Here is a 19402-nt window from a genome sequence, read left to right as displayed (position 1 = left end):
GCTATTCAGTATTATCTTGCTAGATATCCAAAGACAGTGACCGTAACTCTCTCATTACTCTGGATGAAAGAGCCCCCAACCTTTCCAAAGTCTTGTCTTCTTTGAGCTACCTGGGGAGAGGGAGTGTTGGAGCTGGGGGGCTGAGGGAATGGGAAGAGAGAAAGAAGAAATCTGCATGATGACTAAGTGGCCAGTTTTACTGGCAAGCTAAGATTTGGGGAAAAATAAAAAGGAGAGAAGCTCAAAAAATGAAGCATCAAAATTCCRAAGAAATTTCTTAAAGACCTAATATTATACTCATTATAGGAAGCCAACATCCTGGGGAAGATGGTATCTTTTATCATCTCATCCTTATATATTGCCTGAAGCACAATCAGGACTCAAGACAGAGACGGAGTTCTCCAGTAGAAACAACAGTAACAAATATGTCTTCATATAATTAATATGGCTGTTCTGATCTATGCTAAGAGTTTTCACTGACATTAATAGCATTCAACAGTGTTCTCAAATACATTCTTGAGATTTCACCTTAGGTATTTAAGAAAACTTAGGCCAAATTTGAAACGAATAATTTGAGCTAACATGGTTTCAGTGCAGGGGAAGAAAAACAGGAGTCCACTTGTCTCCCAGATATTTCTAATTACAACTTAAAAAAATCACTAGGCTGTGAATTTTTTCCACTAGGAGTAGGACTCCACTCCTAGCGGAGTGCAAATCAAAAAGAATTCTTGAAAAACAATTTAAAGCATGTGTGAGAAAAAAAGTTGGAGGAAAAAATGAGAAGATACCACCTTTTATTTTATATATATATACACACAAACACACACAAGATATTTTAGCTATAATAAACATGACTCTAGAGGAGTCATGTTCCTCCATTCCTTCATTTTACAGTACAAACTGCACCATAAAACCACATCTATACTCTGGATACTGTTCCTCTTCCTTCTYGTAAAAAGACATAGTAGGTTGTTCCTGGGGGAGGGGAGGGGGTAAGTTAATGTATTCCTGGGCTGGCATTCAACAGCGGACATTTCTTCTTTGGAAATATTCAGCCTTTGTCAAATTGAGGTATATCTTTATTAAAAGAGTGACACAGTTGTGTTCACAAATATAAGATCAAAAGAAATGAAGCAGATGCCTGGAAGCAAGCTTGCCCAGCCAGCCTCCCACTTCAAAACAAGTCCCAAACGGTGCTTAAATTTAACTAATGTCTTACCACAACAGTAAGGTGGTCCCTTTAGCTCTCCATTTTCAAAAACAWAGGTGAGATTCTGGATGATATCTTTGCTGACAGAAAAGTGCAGCTGAACACGACAATCGCCCGGTGCACGTTCAGCGGGTAACATTCCGCAGTCCCGGGGACACTCATCCACTCGCACGGCTGCCCGCGGCCCCGGAGTCCCTGATGCCAACCAGGGCAGCCAGTGGCACAGCGCTGTAGAGGAAGGGTCAGTAGCTCCGAAACGCAGTTGCTCCCGTCGGTCACAACGAAGTTTGGACATAGTGACCTTCACAGCAAGGTTCATCATCTTTCCCAGGCTTGGGCAAGAAAAATAAATGCCAGAGATGGCAGGGGGCCTTGACAGCTTGCTGAAGTAGCAGACTGTGCTAATTTCATTGAAGAAAAAAATAAATAAATAAATTTAAAAAACTACACTAAGCTACTGCGTAATAATGCAATAGTAAATATCAACAAACAGAAAGCAAAAGTAGATTTGCTTCTTCGCCTCCCCACAATTATTTATGACAAACAAGTCCTCATGCCTAGTGATTAACACAGCAGGGGGAAATCTGCACTGCAGCAAAACTTATTACCCTGCATTGTCTACCAAGCACACGCTTGACCAGTGACCTTCCTTGTCTGTATCTAATCAGCACCTGGTTCTTTCACAGCTACCAGCTACAGCTGAACAATACTTTTGAGTTATTCACACCTCATACCAAGATCCGGGCACAAATTTGACTGTTCACATGTACATCAAGCAACTTCCTTAAGCAGCTTCCTTAAAACTTCAAGAAGATGAGTATTTACTGTTAAAAAGTGGGGTTATTTATAGCAATTTCCACAAAAGCAGTATTCAGACTCTGTTAGTCAAGTATGCTGTAAAGTGTACCACATACTCTGTTAAGTGCAAATGATTATCAAGTCAGCCTGTTTTCTTTAGCACAGCAGTCACCCACTGTGCAGGAACGGTTCTGACACGGCCTGTGCTCTCCAATCCCACCCATTCCCAGTTGCATCTCGTCATCTCCCRCACCCTCCCCAGCTTCTTCCCATGGCTCCCGTCAGGGTGAAATGCCCAGGAATCACCTGCATCACGCTCCACATGAAAGGTGCCCCACAGGGCCAAGCAAGGGCCACCCAAACGGCCAGTGCCTCCCTCTGCCAAAGCCCTCGGCCCTGCACAGGGCTTCTCCCTCCTACTGCTCTCCTAGTGCTACCCGTGGTGCTTCCCCTCTCCATTAGGCATGAGGCAGACAAAACACAAGCAAGTTTGAGATTTATCTGCAGCACCTAGAGAAATAAGAAGCAAGTATGGCAAGACTACCTGAGGACAAAACGAATGCAGTTCCTTGCAGTCCTTGCAGCAGGGCTAAGAACAGGTCTGAGCAAAAGAAATAGCTGGTGCTGCCCCTTGCAGCTTTCTGAAAGGCAGTGGAGGGGGAAACACCAGCCCAAGGAACTCCACAGAGGAGAGCAGCCCTGCTCAAGGTATTTGGGAAGACAGGGGAAGGCGAGATAAAAAGCAAAACCAAACACAGCAGCAGAAGTGATGTAGGAGGTGGTAAAGAAAAGAACAGAAGCACTCCCTGGTTGGGGACGTACTGTCTAATAATTACACACAGAAAAACTKTCTAATAACTACACACAGAAAAACTGTGCTAAAACAAACAGCAGGATTGCTACATTCAGTACTCCCAAAATGACAGAAATGCCAGCTTGTCTGTACAGCTTGAATTCTGACACCCTTAAATTCCTGGTTCTCCTTCTCTACTCCATTTATCTTCCAATGCAGCTTTTAGTTCTGAGCCCCCCCACTTCCCCAGGAGCCAAACTTCACCCAGGGCTGCGGTGGGACTGGGCTGGAGATCACCTCACCTGCTGCTTGGCACAAAGAACTGCACTGTGTTTGCTCCTCAGCGTGCAAACTRCCAGGAGTTAGCCACGTTACTCAGCGTGTATTTATTTTGCTCTTAGACTTTTTAGTTTCCTTATCTTGAGAAGGAGCACGAACAGCTGCATTTTACCTGGCAAGGCACATGTAAGGTGTGTGTGTTGCTTTGTGCTAGGGAACACAAGGTCAAAGAAACACACCCTGAGCACGGGGCAGAAAAGCCTGCAGACTGCTGCCCGTGTGCAGTAACAACGGCCCCGAAGCAGCCGCTCCACCGCATCCGCACGTGTTCATCCGCACACGTCCTGCTAGTCCGGCTCCTGGGTCTGCTCCCCACCACCGGGGCACCAAAGAGGGAAAAACCAATCTCCTGAAGCTCCTGGTGCAGTCACAGAGCTTCTTCGTCAGGAAAAATTAGCACAGGGAGGCAAAACGAATGGGAAGAAAATGGAAAAGGTGCTTTCTAAATACAAAATACTGTTAAAAATATTTTGATTCTTTAATAGGCTGCTGATATTACTGTCCTTTCCAGCTGTCTTTTCTGAACTCCTTTTAAAACAAATGCCAGTATACGAAACCATCCAGAAAGAATAATACCTAAAGACTAAGCATCAGGCGGTCATTCCCACAGTTCTTAGCTCTCTGCTGATAAACTGGGACTGAGGATGCCTCTCCATGAACCACTTCTGCATCTCTTACCCAGTGTATTAATCTACCAGCAAACATGATTTAACCTTTTTCAAGCAGATCCCATCAAACAAAGGTTTTCTTCCCTGCTCCAGACAATCAGCAGTACTAGAAAACACCAACAGAAGCTTTAGATTTTAAGGCAATGTCAGTTTTAAGCTATTTCTCATATTTCGGTTGGCAAGAGATAGCAGCTTCACTTTCAAACTTTCGCTCACTAAACACAAGCCTAAAAGGCTTGACCTTAAAGGAATTCTTATGTATGAAAACTACTTTCTGCAAATAAAATGCATGTTTGAAAGTCAATTTTAATCTGACATTTATCCATTCAAATAATTCTTTCTTTCTTTTCTGTAATCCCACTTCTTCAGGACCTCCATCTGTATCACAGTTTAGAGGTATGTTAAAGAAGAGAAACTTATTCATTATCTCATTTTGTTTAGCTGGATTTTTCCCTTAAGGAGTTACTGCATCATTTACTTTAAGAAATATTTTTACAACTGGGTAGTGTCTGCTTTTTAGTTTTTGAAAAAATCAGCAATAAACAGTGCCTAAAGCATTATTCTTCTCCCCATTTACTACCTTGTAAACTGTCAGTCATTATATATCCCTTTCCTGTTGGATTTTGACACCTACAGAGTAGAGAGCATATTCTGGCAAAGCTGTACTCTGTTTTTCTTCAGAAATTTTGCTTTCCTGAGTTTGTATTATATTCATTTTTATTTATATACCATTTAAACCTTATTGTAACAAGTTCCTTTATATCAGTAAATATATTTGCATACAACATTTATATTCTAAGTTCCACAAGTCTATTTTTCACTTTAAAGCTCTGAACAGAGAGAGGTGTTGATAGGATACCATATACATAAATATGTTAGAGTGCAATGTAACCTAAGCATCTTGCTGTGCAGTCCCACTCTGCATACAGTACCAGGTGCATGAATGATTACTGGAAATTAAAACATTTTATATATATATATATATATATAAATAAATCTCAAATGTTACTGCTAGGCTATTTTTAAGTACTTACCTAAATACATACATACAACTGTCCCTGAAGTAATTGAGATTAGTTTCCAGGAACAAATACTACTGCTAATATTTCAGCTCCTTCCCAGTCTCCAATTTCTTTTTCACCCCCTCAAATTCTTCTGAATACATTAAAAATCTACTGAAACCATCAGTATCACCTTTTCTGTCTTCCAGAACATGAAGGAAAGCACYTGTGCACTCCAGATGTGCTCTGAGATTCTGGACCAATAACATAACTATGYATCTCTTACCTGTAGACATGAACTGCAGTGATAACTTTCCGTGCTCCCTAAGCTTTTGACTTTTATTTTGTATTCTGAAAGACTATTTGAAACAAAGCCAATACCAAAAGCCTATTTCAACAGTGAGTTACCTGTGCAACAAATGTTGCCTCAATTAATCTTATGTGCAGAACTAAAGCTGTGAACCCATGGTCTCCTTTCACAAATGTCATTTCTTTGTTGTAATTACAAGGGCTACCACCAATAACTCTTAAAAAAAATAGAAAATAATGTAATTTGCTTTTGCAAAACACAGTCGACCATTGGGTAATACTGCACCCGAAGCCTATCATTTAGCAACTCCAACTGCTAAAATTCTCTAGGATGCAGTAATAGAAAGGCATGTGTGTTGGGAAGGGCATGTTTACCTTTCAATMAGGCTGGATGTCAGCCAAAAACAGTTTCACTTACTGGGATCAAATCATGTCAGGTGCTTCTCTGAGAGCAGCCTGCCTTGGTGTCCTCATGCACAGCTAACTGCCCGTTTTCCAAACTGCTCTTGAATCAGGACAGAGCAAAGACAATGGAATTATTTTACCCCACCCAACCTTTGTGCTCCTTGCCCTTCTGCCCCTAGCATATTTCTTTTGATATATTCTAGCACTGGAAATGAGATTCAATCTTTCATCTAATGATTTAGCAGGATTAGGCTTTTATTTCATGATTCAGTAGGGACTGGTGTTAAAAAATGCACTGTATGGCCTGACCTCAACAGAGGCTGAGAGTCTTTACATTAAGGAAAAAATCATACCATACTTTGCAGATGGGCACGTACAGTCTCTAGGAACTGCCACAGCCCCTTCCTCCACTTAGCAAGCTACAGAAGAGGGAAGTTTCTGAGCTTCGTGCCTTCTAAAAAGAAGAATGATTATCCTTTCAAGGTCTTATATTGAATTAGATTCATCTCTGTCAGATATTAATTCATGACTTCCTCCTCATCTCCTGCTTCATGACGAATTTCTTCTGCTCTGATTAGTTTTAGGTGTCTTATTTAACAAAATCCTTTTAAAGGTTAATTCTTTTATCACGCTGTGAATGGAGACATCCACTTCGAGTGCCTCTTGCAGGCAGACTGCTCAGTTTCCATTAACACAGTTAGGATTCTTCCTTCATCCTACTAGCTGAAACTTTCTACGTTTGCAATACTGAAAGGGCCCACAAGACAAAACAACCAAGCAAACAGGCAGGCCACAAGCAAACAGACAATTCCCCTGCATCGTCCGCAGTTGCAGTTTAAGGGTGGCAGAAGCAGCAAGGATTAGGAGAATCCTCCTTCCCCAGTCCAGCTTAGCAGGGCTGGAGCCAGCTGGCCGTTGCTGCTGGAAGGCAGRGAAGGGAGCGCTCATCCTGCGCTTCCAGGGGCTCCGCTACTGAAGCACCRTCCCGGCTCTCTGTTCAGGATGCCRGAAATCGAGAGACTAAACAAGCAGGGATGCGGGAAGAAGCGTTACTTCACTTACAGCCCTTATGTTGCTTTACAGAAATGGGGACAGTGTCCTTAAGGAAATTTCCAAAAAAAAGAACTAGGCCCCACTTAATAAGGTGTGATTTGAAAGATGTTGTGATTCAGTTAGTCAACTACTATTCGGTTTACTTTAGAAATAAAACATGAATAAGATATCAAAGCTCTGTGGGTCCTCATTAAGTAACAAAAAAAGAATCCAGACAGGCCTAAAGATACTCTGTTTGCACTCTCACAGATGTTAAAAAACAGCTCAAAACACCACGAGAAGGTCCCCTGAGCTGGGGGAAGGAATGATCTGAGATCTCCAAATCGGAGCTTCCTCCACCTCAGTCTCCTATGTCCTCCCCYGCCCTGGCAAGGACACTCCTCTGAAACAGTAGGGAGTCACCTCCTGGACTCAAGCCAGCAGAAAATTATTCCATTCTCTTTCCTCGGAAGGAAAGGACGAGYTTTCTGCAGGGAGGGAAACTCCCTGAACTGGTTCACCACAGGCTGGGAAAAACTGGCAGAGTTGGACATGGGAAGTAACACTAAGGCCTGGGAGAAGGGAAGAGGTGGCTCCTTCCTTCACAGCAGCTCATGGCCTTCAGGTTGGCCTCACTGCAAGTGAATTCACCACAGAAAAAGGAAACAAGGAGGGTCTTATGCAATGCTTTGCCATTCTGCTTTAATTCAGGAGTAGGAAGAAACTTCCCTCCCTATTAAAAAGGTGGGTGGGCAGACTCTACAGGCTATGAGGCCCACTCTAAAAAAACCCTTACTTTAAAGGAGCGTTACTTGAAAAATGTACCTTTGGCAGCACCAGCCCATGAGACACCAAGTGGGCACTACTGCAGGTCACAGAGGTCCTGCTGTATTTCACTCAAAACATGCTCTGCTTCACTTCACCTTTCTCCTCTTGTAATTTTATTTCCAACTTGTAATTAAGAGCTGGACACCTGCCTTACTGTTTTTTTTTTTTTTTTTTTTTTAAATCAGTATCTAAAGTCTGTTCGGGTTAATCTGACACATCCTGCATGTTTTGCCTTTTCCAGAGATAACAGGCCCAGCTAAAGTGACTTTCTGGGCAAACCATTTCATCTTTTATGCCTCCTAATCCAGAGGCTGCAGTGTAATAGCTATTAAGCTCCAAGCCTTGGTCGTGTCGAGCAGCCGGCTCCAAAAGGAAGCGCAGCCCACGCGATGCGAGCACCCTGCCCATCCGGCTCTGGCTCCTGGAGAGAGAGCCCAGGATTTTACGTTAACTCCACAGTACCATAGGCAAGTGGTCATAATTCAATAATTGGTCAATAATCATAATTAATTTGGGAAAGAAAATTATCATCCCTTATAATGATGGGTGAGAGGAAAGGGGATCCTTTAACTTTATACCTGCTCCTTTCCCATCCTCTCCAGAGACAGCTCTATCAGAGGTAAACAAGTAGCTAGGAAGACAAAATGGAGGGAACATAAAATTTAAGGGAGACGGGGCAATTGGATGAGCATCTCACACTGCTGAAAGTACCGTGTAGAGGGACATTATTCTAGAGAAAAATTGATTTTACTTAAATCAATGCTGCAGTTTACCTGAATAGAAAGAAATACAATTCAGCACAAGTTATGTTTATTTCCCAGAAAGACAGTAAAAGGCAAAACTTACAGGGAGCTGCAGCTAAGTGAAAAAACATAGGGAAATAATCATCAGAACTCTTGGAAAAAAATCTGTTTTGAACTGAGAAAGCTACATTTAATGATAGAAAAATAAGGGAGAGGGGGCAGAAAGAAGCACTATGGCTATTTCAATTGGAATTCCTCCCCCCAATACTTTTTTTTTTTTTTTTTTTTTATGTTTTTCTGGACTGGTACTTTAAATTCAGCTCTTAGAAATATAGCTAAATTACAATGAAATAGACATGTAATAAACAGGTCATTAAAACAAGATTAAAAAAATATTTCATTAGATTCATATCCTACTGAATCATGGGAAGAATTTAACAAAATTATCACAGAATTGGTGAGTTTGGAAAGGATCCCTACAGACCATCTAGTCCAACCTCCCCACTTAAGCCAGATCATCCTCAGCCAGTTTGCTCAGGACCAGATCCAGTTGGTTTTGAATATCCCCAAGGATGGGRCCTCTCTGGGCAACCTGGGACAGGTTTTTTCCCCCTCTGATTAAAAGATAACAACCTGTTTATATTTTAATGGAATTTCCTTTATTTYGGTGTCTGCCCATTGCCTCTTCTTTCACTGGGCACTGCTGAGCACAATCAGGCTTTCTCTGTTCTGAGAAGAATCAGACTTTACTTCCTCTCATCAGGTACTTAAAGACATCAATAAATGCCCCACACCTCTTCTCCCAGCTAAGAGAAAAAGGCAAAAGCAGAAGTGAACATGCTCTGCAAACAGTGCACTCCAGTCTTTCATATGATACCACAAAACACATTTTTACTTTGACTGGCTCCACACCCAATGCCTGGAAAGAGCTCAAGCCTTGTTGAATGTTAAAAGTATCTTAGAATTTGTGTTTCTTCACCAAGTAATAGAAGCACTGCGAGCCGGAGCCCTTAAAACAAAAAGCCACACGCATACACAAGCAGCAAGCTTACTACAGATTGGCAGCATCAGGGCAAGAGAAGGCATTATTCTATTCTTACTTTTCTGCTTAGTTGAACAGAGAAAAAAATATAAATCCTTCAAATTCAACATAAATAAAGCCTTTTGTGGCCTATAATAGTAAAATACAGTAAGTTTTATTAAAGAACTTCTGCACAGATGGCTAGACCATGAAAGTGCCTACCAGGAGCACAAACAAGCACTGAGCCAGCAGGACTCGACCGCAGGCCGGACTTACACGGGTGTYGATCCTGAAACGGGGCATTAACGGCCAGGAAGGTGTCTAGGAAGTGTTTGAACACACAGCAGCAAGACTGCAAAACTGGGTACCCGCCTCTTCAAGCTGTCTGGGTGTGAACATTTATCATCATCAGAAACAAAAGTTTYGTATAATCTCTCTCATTCCTATTCCTTTGAAGGAAACTTCAAAACTCCTTCAGCATTAATATATATTTATAACTTCTAACCATCTAATAAACAAGTAGGATAAAACGGTAACAAATGTTAGTTCCTTCCTATTAATGTATAATGATCTTATGTAACAAGCATACATTAAAAAAATACATTTATTCCATGTATTCATTTAAAGCAAGCAATATATCAGTTCTACCCTGCACTTAAAGTGCAGGTTTTACATATATYTTAACTTCCAAGTTCAGGTTCTCAGCACTGTGAGTCTGTACTTTGTAAACCRTATTCTGTAAAATAAGAGAGTAAAATTTAAACAGAAAGTGGAAAAAATGTAAATTCACTAGAGAAGACGCACACTGCCAGCATTTACTGCAGTAAGCAACTTATAGGACAAACCAAAGCGAAAAAAAAGTCAAACAAAACCCAGCTGTGATCTCATTAGCCAAGCTCATTATGTAAGATCTCATTAGCCACCATCCCACAATAAGGCCAACAAATCCTACAGACTCTGATGAAAAGGGAAAGAAATGGGGGATACAGGAGGCTGAACAATCCTGTAATATTAGAGCACACTTAACTTGGCAGTTCATGTTGGGAACGCAGTTGGGGAGGCCGCAGGGTGACCTGCCCCCTGCACAAGTGCCACGGCCAGGCTGCCCACGTGCAAGAGACCCCCTTGCCCCATAACAGCAACAGTTGCAGGGGTCCAGATGGCTCAAAACCTCTTAGAAAACACAACAGGCTAAGGGACAGAACAAGCGTGTGGTAATTTTCTATAGAAATTTTAAAATTCAGCAAGTATCAGCTTTCCTTCTCATAATCTGGCCTACAGAGTCTGTAGGTTGCTATGTTAGTATTTTTACTTTTTTTGGCATATATTGAAGTGAATTATTGATATTGATCAAAGTTTCTTTACTCTGTAAAGAGTTTAGCCACTTGACAGATTTTTTTTTCCTAATTTTAATACACAAACTATAAATTTTCAACTTTGGAAGTTTCTGCTGACTTTTGAGACGTCTTCCCTTTTCAATCAGCTTCAACACGAGAAAGACTAAGTAGCATTGACAGACTGACAAACACAAACCTTTTACTGGCAGTCTGAGACATGTATCATTACCAGCTACTGAAGTTTTACTTGGAAAGATCAACATAACAACATTTCCTAGATAATGTTGTTAAAACCTTTAAGAAATGTATTTAAATGTCCTAATATTTTAAGAGAGATTTGGGGCTCTGCTATTTTGGAACAATCATGCAGCTCAGATGGGCTAATGATATTCTCAACTTTCTCTTTTTCTGCAGCCATCTTCACCTTCTCTTTAATTGAGTTCAGACATGAGTTCATGTCTGAATGCTCCAAGTCGGAGTCCTACAGCTGCATTAAACTGAAATGTTTTTCTCTAAGACAGGCACTCCATGGGAGAGAGGGGCATGTTCAATGCCTGTGGGAGTGCACATATGTGTGTATGTCATTTTTTGCTTTGCTTTTTAAATACATAAAAGCTATAACTTAGTTCCTAAAAGAGAAATTGCATTTTTAAATGTCTAGTTCAAGTTTTAGGATTTCAGGTTCACTATAGGTTGCACCTATAAAAGAGCATAAAAAATTTTAATACCATATTCTTTCTTCCTAGAAACATGGTATTTTTTCTTCTTTCCTTCCTTTTTCCTTCTAGATAATGAAAAACAGCTTTGTTCAAATCTCACACAGGCTTGAGCTTTCCCTTTCTAAAGGAGATGAATTTCTCAGTCACCCAAGGCAAGCTCATCATCCACCTATTTTCTATTTTGTATGAAATGCCATTTGCTAGATAACAATGCAACACAACTATAACAGAAAACAAATTATATAGCAAAATAGTATTATGTAGCAACAAGTATTTTTTCCATGAGTCCAAAATCAAAAATATTCAGAACATCCTACCTGAACCTAAAAACATGATAAAATTCCTGAGAAACTGGCCTGAGAAAGCATCTCAGAAAATACCTTTCCTCAGACAAGCTGTGAAAACTAGTGTGGGGTATAGTCCAAATAAGGCCACATGGGAACGCTTCGTTCTTCTAAGAATAACCAAGATAAGTTATTTTTCAATAACMTAAATCTATTTAACATGAATCTCTCTTCCCTCCCAACTAGCCTCTTGCAGATACAATTTAATCCTTTGGCATGCTCTCATTAAGAGAAAGAGGCAGCAATACCTACATTCAGGGAAAAAAATGAAAACCAAACATATTACAGAAGTTATATCAATGATAGAAACTTCAAAATTTTGAGTGATGAATGAAAATAGCTTTTGTCACACATCTTTCAAAGATTACAAGTCTAAGCTCACAGTTTTGAGACTTTAGACATACCTAAATTTTCTGTCAGGAATTTCTGTAAACCTTTATACAAGTAAGAAAACATCCAAACTTTGGAAGTCAGCTGGGTTTCTTTTTGTCTGCTTGTATTCTTACTCTGCAAGTGATATTAAATTTAAATATCACACTTGAGAGTTTATGCCTTTCAAAGGCAACCAGGTTGAGCTAAAATGAGTAGCAAATTCTCTCACATCAGACTGATARGGAATTCTCACACTTTCTCTGAAAAGTCAAGGTGACATGAGGCAAAGGAGACCACGGATTTTCATATTTTAGTCTGCAGATGCATGTGCAAAGGAGACCGCAAACTGTCATGTTTTAGTCTGCATGTGCACTGATAGTCCATCGCCACAGAGTGATCTCTCCTCAAGATTCTGAGAGTACATGGCATCCGAGGAGCCTACATTTCTAGTTACACACTCCCTTATTTCCTAGGGAAGAAAAAAAAAAAAGAAAAAAAAGAGAAAAAGGGTTTTTTCCCCTCTTTTCTTTAAATACGGTAGAAATACGGTGAAGCTGAAATATACAAACAGAACTGCAAACTGTGAAAAAGAAGCTGAAAGACCTTAAAGCTTCTACCCTCCATGAAACGGTAGAGAAGACCATTCACAAAGCGTAATATAAAAACTAAAATTAAAACATCATAATTTCACTATTTGTACAGAAAGGAGTGAAAGCATTATAAAAATCATAAAAGGCCTCACCAATTTCAGGCAGAGCAGAGGAAAGTTTGAATTCTAAGAGAGGTTACGTTTTGCTACCCTCAGAGTTTTATCCTGAAAAATACAGCATTTAATAATAACCCTTTCCACAAAGAATGGGTGGCCCTGAAAAGCGGAGCTGCATGATCTAATACATGTTATTAGCACACTCRTAGGCAAAAGTATTTCAGTGTGTATCACAGAATGCATTCAAAGCAGTTTTGAAAGTTTGAACTGAGGTACCTGCTCAGTAAAGGGCTCCTTAAAGATAAGCTAGAACAAAACAATTTCTTCTTGGTCAGGGAGAAAGTGCAGCAGGAATCCTTGCACAGATCACTGAGAAACTTGGAAACGGCGAATCAAGCATATTTGCAGTGATTCAGGGAAGTTATTTTTTGTCAAGAAAAAAAAAAAGATATATATATATATATATATATATATATATGCTCTGTACCTGAAAGATATCCGACTCTGACAGTCAACATTTTGGAAATAATTTAAGTGTGCTGGAATTCATACCATCCTTTAGGAATTTACCATGCCCTTCAGCATACAGATATAAGCCAAGCACAAAAAGTGAACTGGAGAAGTTAGCTTTGTACTGTTCTTCCTATTTTTCACTGAAGTTATCAGAGGCACAATGTAGCAAATGAGAAACAGAAATATTGCAACAGATTTTTTTTTGAAGCAATGAAACTTGAAGGGAAAACAAACAACGACAGAAATCCGAAAACACACAACCCTCACTGTCAATCATCGCATTTGTCTACAATATTGGGAGTACTAGCAAGCAGCTACTGCCTTGCACACAGAAAGGGATACAGCTCTCTGATGAGCAACCTGCTAGCTGTACATCCTAATAACCTGCTTTTAAGTGCATCTTGACACCTTCAGCAGGAAATACCCTACGAGCTACCAGGAGCTTTTAACAGGTGCTGTTTGAATGGGGGGCACTTTCTTTCAGGCAATGTGTAATTCAAGCACGTGCTCACCGTGCCCCAAMGGGGACACCAGCATTCACCAGCATGGCACTTCGCACTCATCTCAGCAGAGCTAAGGGAGAAAAAAACTTGTTTACTTGTTATATCCAAGTAAAACTTTTGATCAGCAGGCACTATATCAAAAACCCCACAGAAGGATATATAGAAATGAGACACAGCAACAAAAATACCCAGAATGTTTCAATACTGCAGAACATGGCTCAAAAGAGGCTAGAGTATTTTACAAAAAAAAAAAAAAAAAAAGAGACCATTTCTTTCTTGATTTCTATTTCTCCTAAAACGTTATGCATTTCCCTCAAACAGGTTTAACATTCCACTTTAAAGCCTTCAGAGAAGGTACTAGGCAGTGAAAAAACTTGGTCCACTTTTAGCAACAGATAAGTACTGCTGCTGCTGCAAAAGACTAACACTCAGTGAATGGGGACCGCACAATGTAACATATGTCTAGAGGAAATATTAAGCTTTATTCTTAGCCTGCATGTTTTTAGTTACTTTATGGCAGAATTATGAAACATGTTAGTTCTATGGATGCTATGTGACCTATCAATTGATGAKGATTAATATGGTCAGTGACCTATCAACTGATGATTATAAATATTGTCAATCTACCGTCTTTATGTAAAGATCTTGAACTTCTCCCAGATCATCAAAACAGATAAGGCATTTAATAAATATTAAAACAATAGGCTCTCCTCCAAAGAGTTTATAGAGCGGTTGAGGTTGGAAGGGACCCCTAGAGATCATCTCTAGTCCAACCYYCCTGCTCCAGCAGGGACATGCAGAGCATAGAGTGGCATCCAGGYGGKTTGGGAAGATCTCCAGAGAGGGAGACTCCACAGCCTCCCTGGGCAGCCTGTGCCAGGGCTCTGTCACCCTCACAGGGAAGAAGKTCCTCCTCACCTGGAGATGGAGCTGCCTGTGTTTCAACTTACACCCATTGCCCCTTGTCCTGTCACTGGCCACCAGTGGGAAGAGCTTGGCCCCCTCCTCCCTACATTCCCCCTTCAGGTATTTGTACATGTTGATAAGAAGAAAGATCCTCTCTCCACCTTTGTGAAAATGCTTAGCTTACTAACATGAGTGTTTACCCAGAGAGGTTTGTATCAGCCAGCTAGCAAGCTACACCACTTTACCATGGCATGTGCTATAAAAGTTCAATATTGAACGATCTACATCCCATGAGAAAACATGAGTCATGATGTCCTCTAGTCACACTGCTTTTCAAAGGGGGAGGCAGGGAGCAGGTTGCCAGCAACTGTAGGAGCAGACAGACAGCAACAATTTGTACACACACATACACAGGCTCAGCCTAAATAATTTTCTTGCATCTATCTTGTGAAAAATAGTGCAATTAAACAAATGGTCACACAAATCAAGTCTCAACAAACTCAAAAGAGGAAAGCAGGAAAAAAGAACTCCAGATAGCTGAATCAGTACAAGCATCAAATTAAATCAGAAGTGATAGGGCTCTGACTCATGTTCACAGAGAAAAGAGCTGCGCTGCTTCAGCCCTTCCAGCACCCAGCCATCTGCTCCAACCTCCTCACAGCGCTACCGACCCTGCAACCGAGTTGACAGAAGCAAACAGGACTCTGCCTGCGCCAGTTCGGTCCAGTTGGCACCTCYGCTCATACCCAGCTTCTATCAGGAGCTCACTTTGCCAGGCTGAAGCGAAGTAGCCCAGGTGCAGGCACGTTCCCTCCTGCTCCCGCCTTCCTGCCCCCCGAGCGCCAGCCCGTCCCGCTACCTCTCCATCAGGCGGCACAGCTGCCATCTCGCTCTCCAGCAGCCTGYAAAAACAGCAGCCTGGGTGACCGTCGGCAAAAAGGATCCTCTTCTCTGCTGGGCGTGCATACCTAGCTGATTAAAAGCAGCAAGGATAAGCTGCCTTGATTTTGCCTCCCTTTATTGCACCAATAAAGAACTTTAAAGATATGTAAACACGGTGGTTGCTCTGGCTAGGTAGATCAGCAAGATCTGCCCCTTAGTCACTGATGCTATCTTTGCTCTGAGGAAAGAATATTTGTTGTGCAGATGCTTTTACATGAGCACCACATTGTTTTAAAAAACACATATGCCRGTGGGAGGGTGGGCAAGAGAAAAATTAAAAAAAACCCACTATGTCTGACCTTCTAACCTCAAGCATTCTATGAATACAGAGCCAAACTTGCCAGCACAGAATCAACAGCCCATCTTGGGGCCCAAAAGTACTTGCAATACACAAATCACAGAACTAAAACTGTTGCTTGCATTCCCTTCTTTTGTAAGGGGAGGGAGGTAGGAATTATTTCAATTGCTTGAAACTTTTTTCTTTTTCTTTAAGGCAAGTCCTAGCTCACATCTTCCAAAATGGAAAAGAGTGAAATGATAAAAGGAAGAGGTGATGTACATTTGGAAGATGAGAGAGAAAAGCCAACAAGGGAAAAAGAATAAAAACAGCAAGATAGTAGAGGCATGAGAAAGTTCATAAACCTAAATATGAAGAAAAAATACAAAGGTTAGAAAGGTATGATTAGAAAGTTCAGTGTTAAAAGCTATCCAGGTCAAGATGCATTAAATAGGTTTGGTTTTGGGAGCCAGGAGGTGTTGATGCAGGGAAATGCACTTCTTAAGCGACAGGAGATACAGCTCCAGATGAACTGCTTTCAGAAGAAAATGAAGCATGGGAAAGGGGAGAAGAAAAATGTTAGAACAACAAAACAAAGTCAAAAGAATTTGGGGAAAGTGTCTGTTAGGAGAATGTTTTCTCAAAAATCAGTTGTTGAAATTCTCTTTCCTACTCTTTACTGCCTGCTTAGATACTAAAGTATCTATTTTCCAGTTTCCAAAAGGAAAGTGAATCAAAGTGAAGTCATTTCTTTCAGTTGTAGCAAAATGTTTAAACAATTCTAAGACCAGAAAAGGTATCTCCCTTTCCCGTGGCAGTTTAACCTTACAGCTTCAACCTGTTCAGAATGTCCCGTGGGCGCCTGTGTACGCGAAGGACAGCAACACACCCCGTCACATTCTGTGAATCACTGGTTTATGGGGAGCTCTACAGCCAAAACACACAAATAATAAACTGACATTCTAACAACTTAAGATGTTCTTAGCTGACTCAATAGATACTAACCTCAGACTGCGAAGCGACACAGTCAGAAACTTCCTCAAAGTAACTTTTAATCAAGAAGACTCTCTGCTTTCCTCTTTAACAACCTTTTGTGGTATTTATAGACTCACTGAAGACTAATCTCAGTCTAATCTCTTTTTATTATTATTATTTTTATTAGCCTTCAGTGAATGAGTAATAGCTCCTGTGCAAGTGCTTTTTGAAGGTCAAAATCTAACTTATTATTATAAAAATGAAATACCAGTGCCACTCTCTTATTTTGAATTTCCTTAAAAGGAGAGTGCAAATGATACAAGAATGACTCAAGTACAGTACACACATACGTATAATTTTAGATAGTTTTAAAGTCCAAGATTTTCCCTTGTTTCAAGGCTTCTGGTTAGAAAAAGCACTAATTACATATCCAGATACTGTAACATGGCTAAAAATATGGTCCACTGCCTATAATCACGTTTCACAGAAGCTCAGAGATGCAGCACAAGTGCAAGCGTCTCAGCACAGATCACTTCCATTAGCCACGGACTCGGCAGCCTGATGAACGGCCAGCAGCTCACCCTGYTCCAGCGATTCCCAGTCACTCACCGAGCAGCGCGTTTTTCCCTGAAGGACCCGAGGATGAAACGCGTCTAATTCAACTCTTACCGGTGGCATCAGGGCCAAGGCTCCCGGCTACGGCGGCACGGCAGGGCCYGCGAGCGGAACGGGGCGCCAGCCCMCGGGGAAGCCGGGCCTGCCCGAGCAGGCCTCTCCGCGCCGCCACCTTCAACACCCCACGAAACAGAGGGGCCAACACACCTGTGGCGCTGGGCACCACAGCGCACGGCSTTAGCTACTCGCAGGACCAGCGAGCGGCTCCAGGAGAGCCGCAGAGAGGCTTACAATGAATAAAGCCCTCAAGACACCTGGAGCACACCGCAAACAATTCACCTGCTGAGCTCACATGTGTATTTACCCCCCACCCACAACCCCAATCCCGTCGCCTGCTGACTATTCTAAACTGGCACCACTCTTAAGACGGCCTGCGTTTATCTAGTGCCATTCAGAGCTTGCTAATGTCACTATCTGCTTCCTCAAAGGCACTAAGTAAACGGTGCCGCTCAAGTGAATTTCTAGAAGCAGCATCTAAATTTACTTATGACTAACTGCTCCTACCCAGGAAAACTGTAAGAGCTTCACACTTTTTTTTTTTCCTCAGAAATATCCTTCTGCCACAAGCCAACAGTTTAAATTAGGTAAAGTAGCTCTAGCCATTTAACATGTTTTCACTTATTACTACAGCAAGTCTTTTTCACCGTGCTAAAAAAAAAAAAAAAAAAAAAAAGCACTGAACTGTGTTTTCCATCTGAAGTGTCCAATTTTTACTGTCATACAGTTAGTTTAACCACTTCAGCATAAGTGCAAAGTGACTATTTCTGATTTCTTGGCACTGTGTTCTTTTTATATACATGGAAAGGATTCCTGAAGATTCATAGCAACAGAAGAAAAAGGCCATAGAAAGACTGTTTAAAAAAAAATCTCAACCAGAAATAACTTAAAATAGGAACACCCAACTCACAAATTAGCAACACAAAGTAATGCTGTTACCTAGTGGTAGAAAGCTAGGTACATCTGAAACTGCACAGGTTCCATTTTTTTTAATAATTTGGAATTCTTGACCATTAACTATTAAACAAATTTAGCTTATAATTTAGGCTTCCCCACCCTTAATGACAGAAGCTGCTTTTCTTACATTCAATTCTGTGACAAAGGGTATTATTGCACCTGYCAGTTCTGATATTCAAGAGAATAACTGGCAGACAAGAAGCTCTATCATTTCCCGACAGTGCTAAACCTGCTGTTTTATACTCCTCCTGCAATAAAAAGAGTTAAAAAAAAATAAATGAAACCTTAATAGTCAAACCCCAGCTTTTCCACAGAGTGCAATAACCAAACAGGGCTATATTTCTCAGCATAACAGATTGTATTTTCAATTATATAAGCCAGCACTAGCTGAAACCAACCAGCATTCTCCAAGACATCTGCATAAACACATTTATCTTCCTTCCAGCCAGAAAATTAATACATACATGAGGTTATGAAGACTTTAATGGCACTTACTCAAATGCGAAGAAGAGTCCACTGGTGACCAAGATGAGAACAAGAGTCAGGTAGAAGACTCCAGTCTGCCGAGCCATCATGATCCTCCCATTGCAGAAGAATTTGTTCCTTCCAGGAAAAACCTCCCATTTTCTCTTGGGAGCAGGTTTCTTTTTCTTATGGGGTGACTCCATGGGAGACGAAGAGCTGTGTGTGCTGATCTGACTGTACTCACAGTCTTTCATGGGCCCGCTACCACCTCCAGGAGTCATCAAGAGAGACCAAAACGTGGGGAGAACCCCACCAAAAAATATACCCTATATATATATATATGTATGTAGGCAGATATTTTTCCCGACTGAGATAGCCCTCACCAGCAGTCCCAATAAAAAACACAAACCGAAAAGTCTGCTAGCAGGCTGGCGATAGGTGCATCACGCCAACACCGCTTAACTCTTGAGAGGCCGCCGCGGTCATGTTGGAAGGGCTCGACACGGACCCGTCCCTCCTTCCTCCGGCGGTTACCGGGCCGCGCAGCACAACCCTCATTAAAACATC

General features: G+C 41.3%; 1 protein-coding gene across 4 annotated transcripts in view; it reads right to left on the bottom strand.

The window, feature by feature from the left end:
• ZDHHC14 (zinc finger DHHC-type containing 14) overlaps window positions 1-19396 on the bottom strand; it is a 110553-nt gene extending 91157 nt beyond the window's left edge. For all 4 annotated transcript variants that reach the window (XM_026044377.1, XM_026044379.1, XM_026044378.1 and 1 more), the window contains exon 1: window positions 18866-19396. In XM_026044377.1, coding sequence (XP_025900162.1) covers window positions 18866-19116 — 251 coding nt within the window. In that variant the 5' untranslated portion in view covers window positions 19117-19396. The remainder of the gene's footprint in view (window positions 1-18865) is intronic.
• Window positions 19397-19402: the final 6 nt, after the last annotated feature.

This window comes from Nothoprocta perdicaria, unplaced genomic scaffold (genome assembly GCF_003342845.1).
Source record: "Nothoprocta perdicaria isolate Ctin4 unplaced genomic scaffold, notPer1 scaffold_36, whole genome shotgun sequence".
NCBI classification, from domain to species: Eukaryota; Metazoa; Chordata; class Aves; order Tinamiformes; family Tinamidae; genus Nothoprocta; species Nothoprocta perdicaria.
Note: the sequence above shows the minus strand (reverse complement) of the source record. Positions and strands in the feature narration are given on the sequence as shown.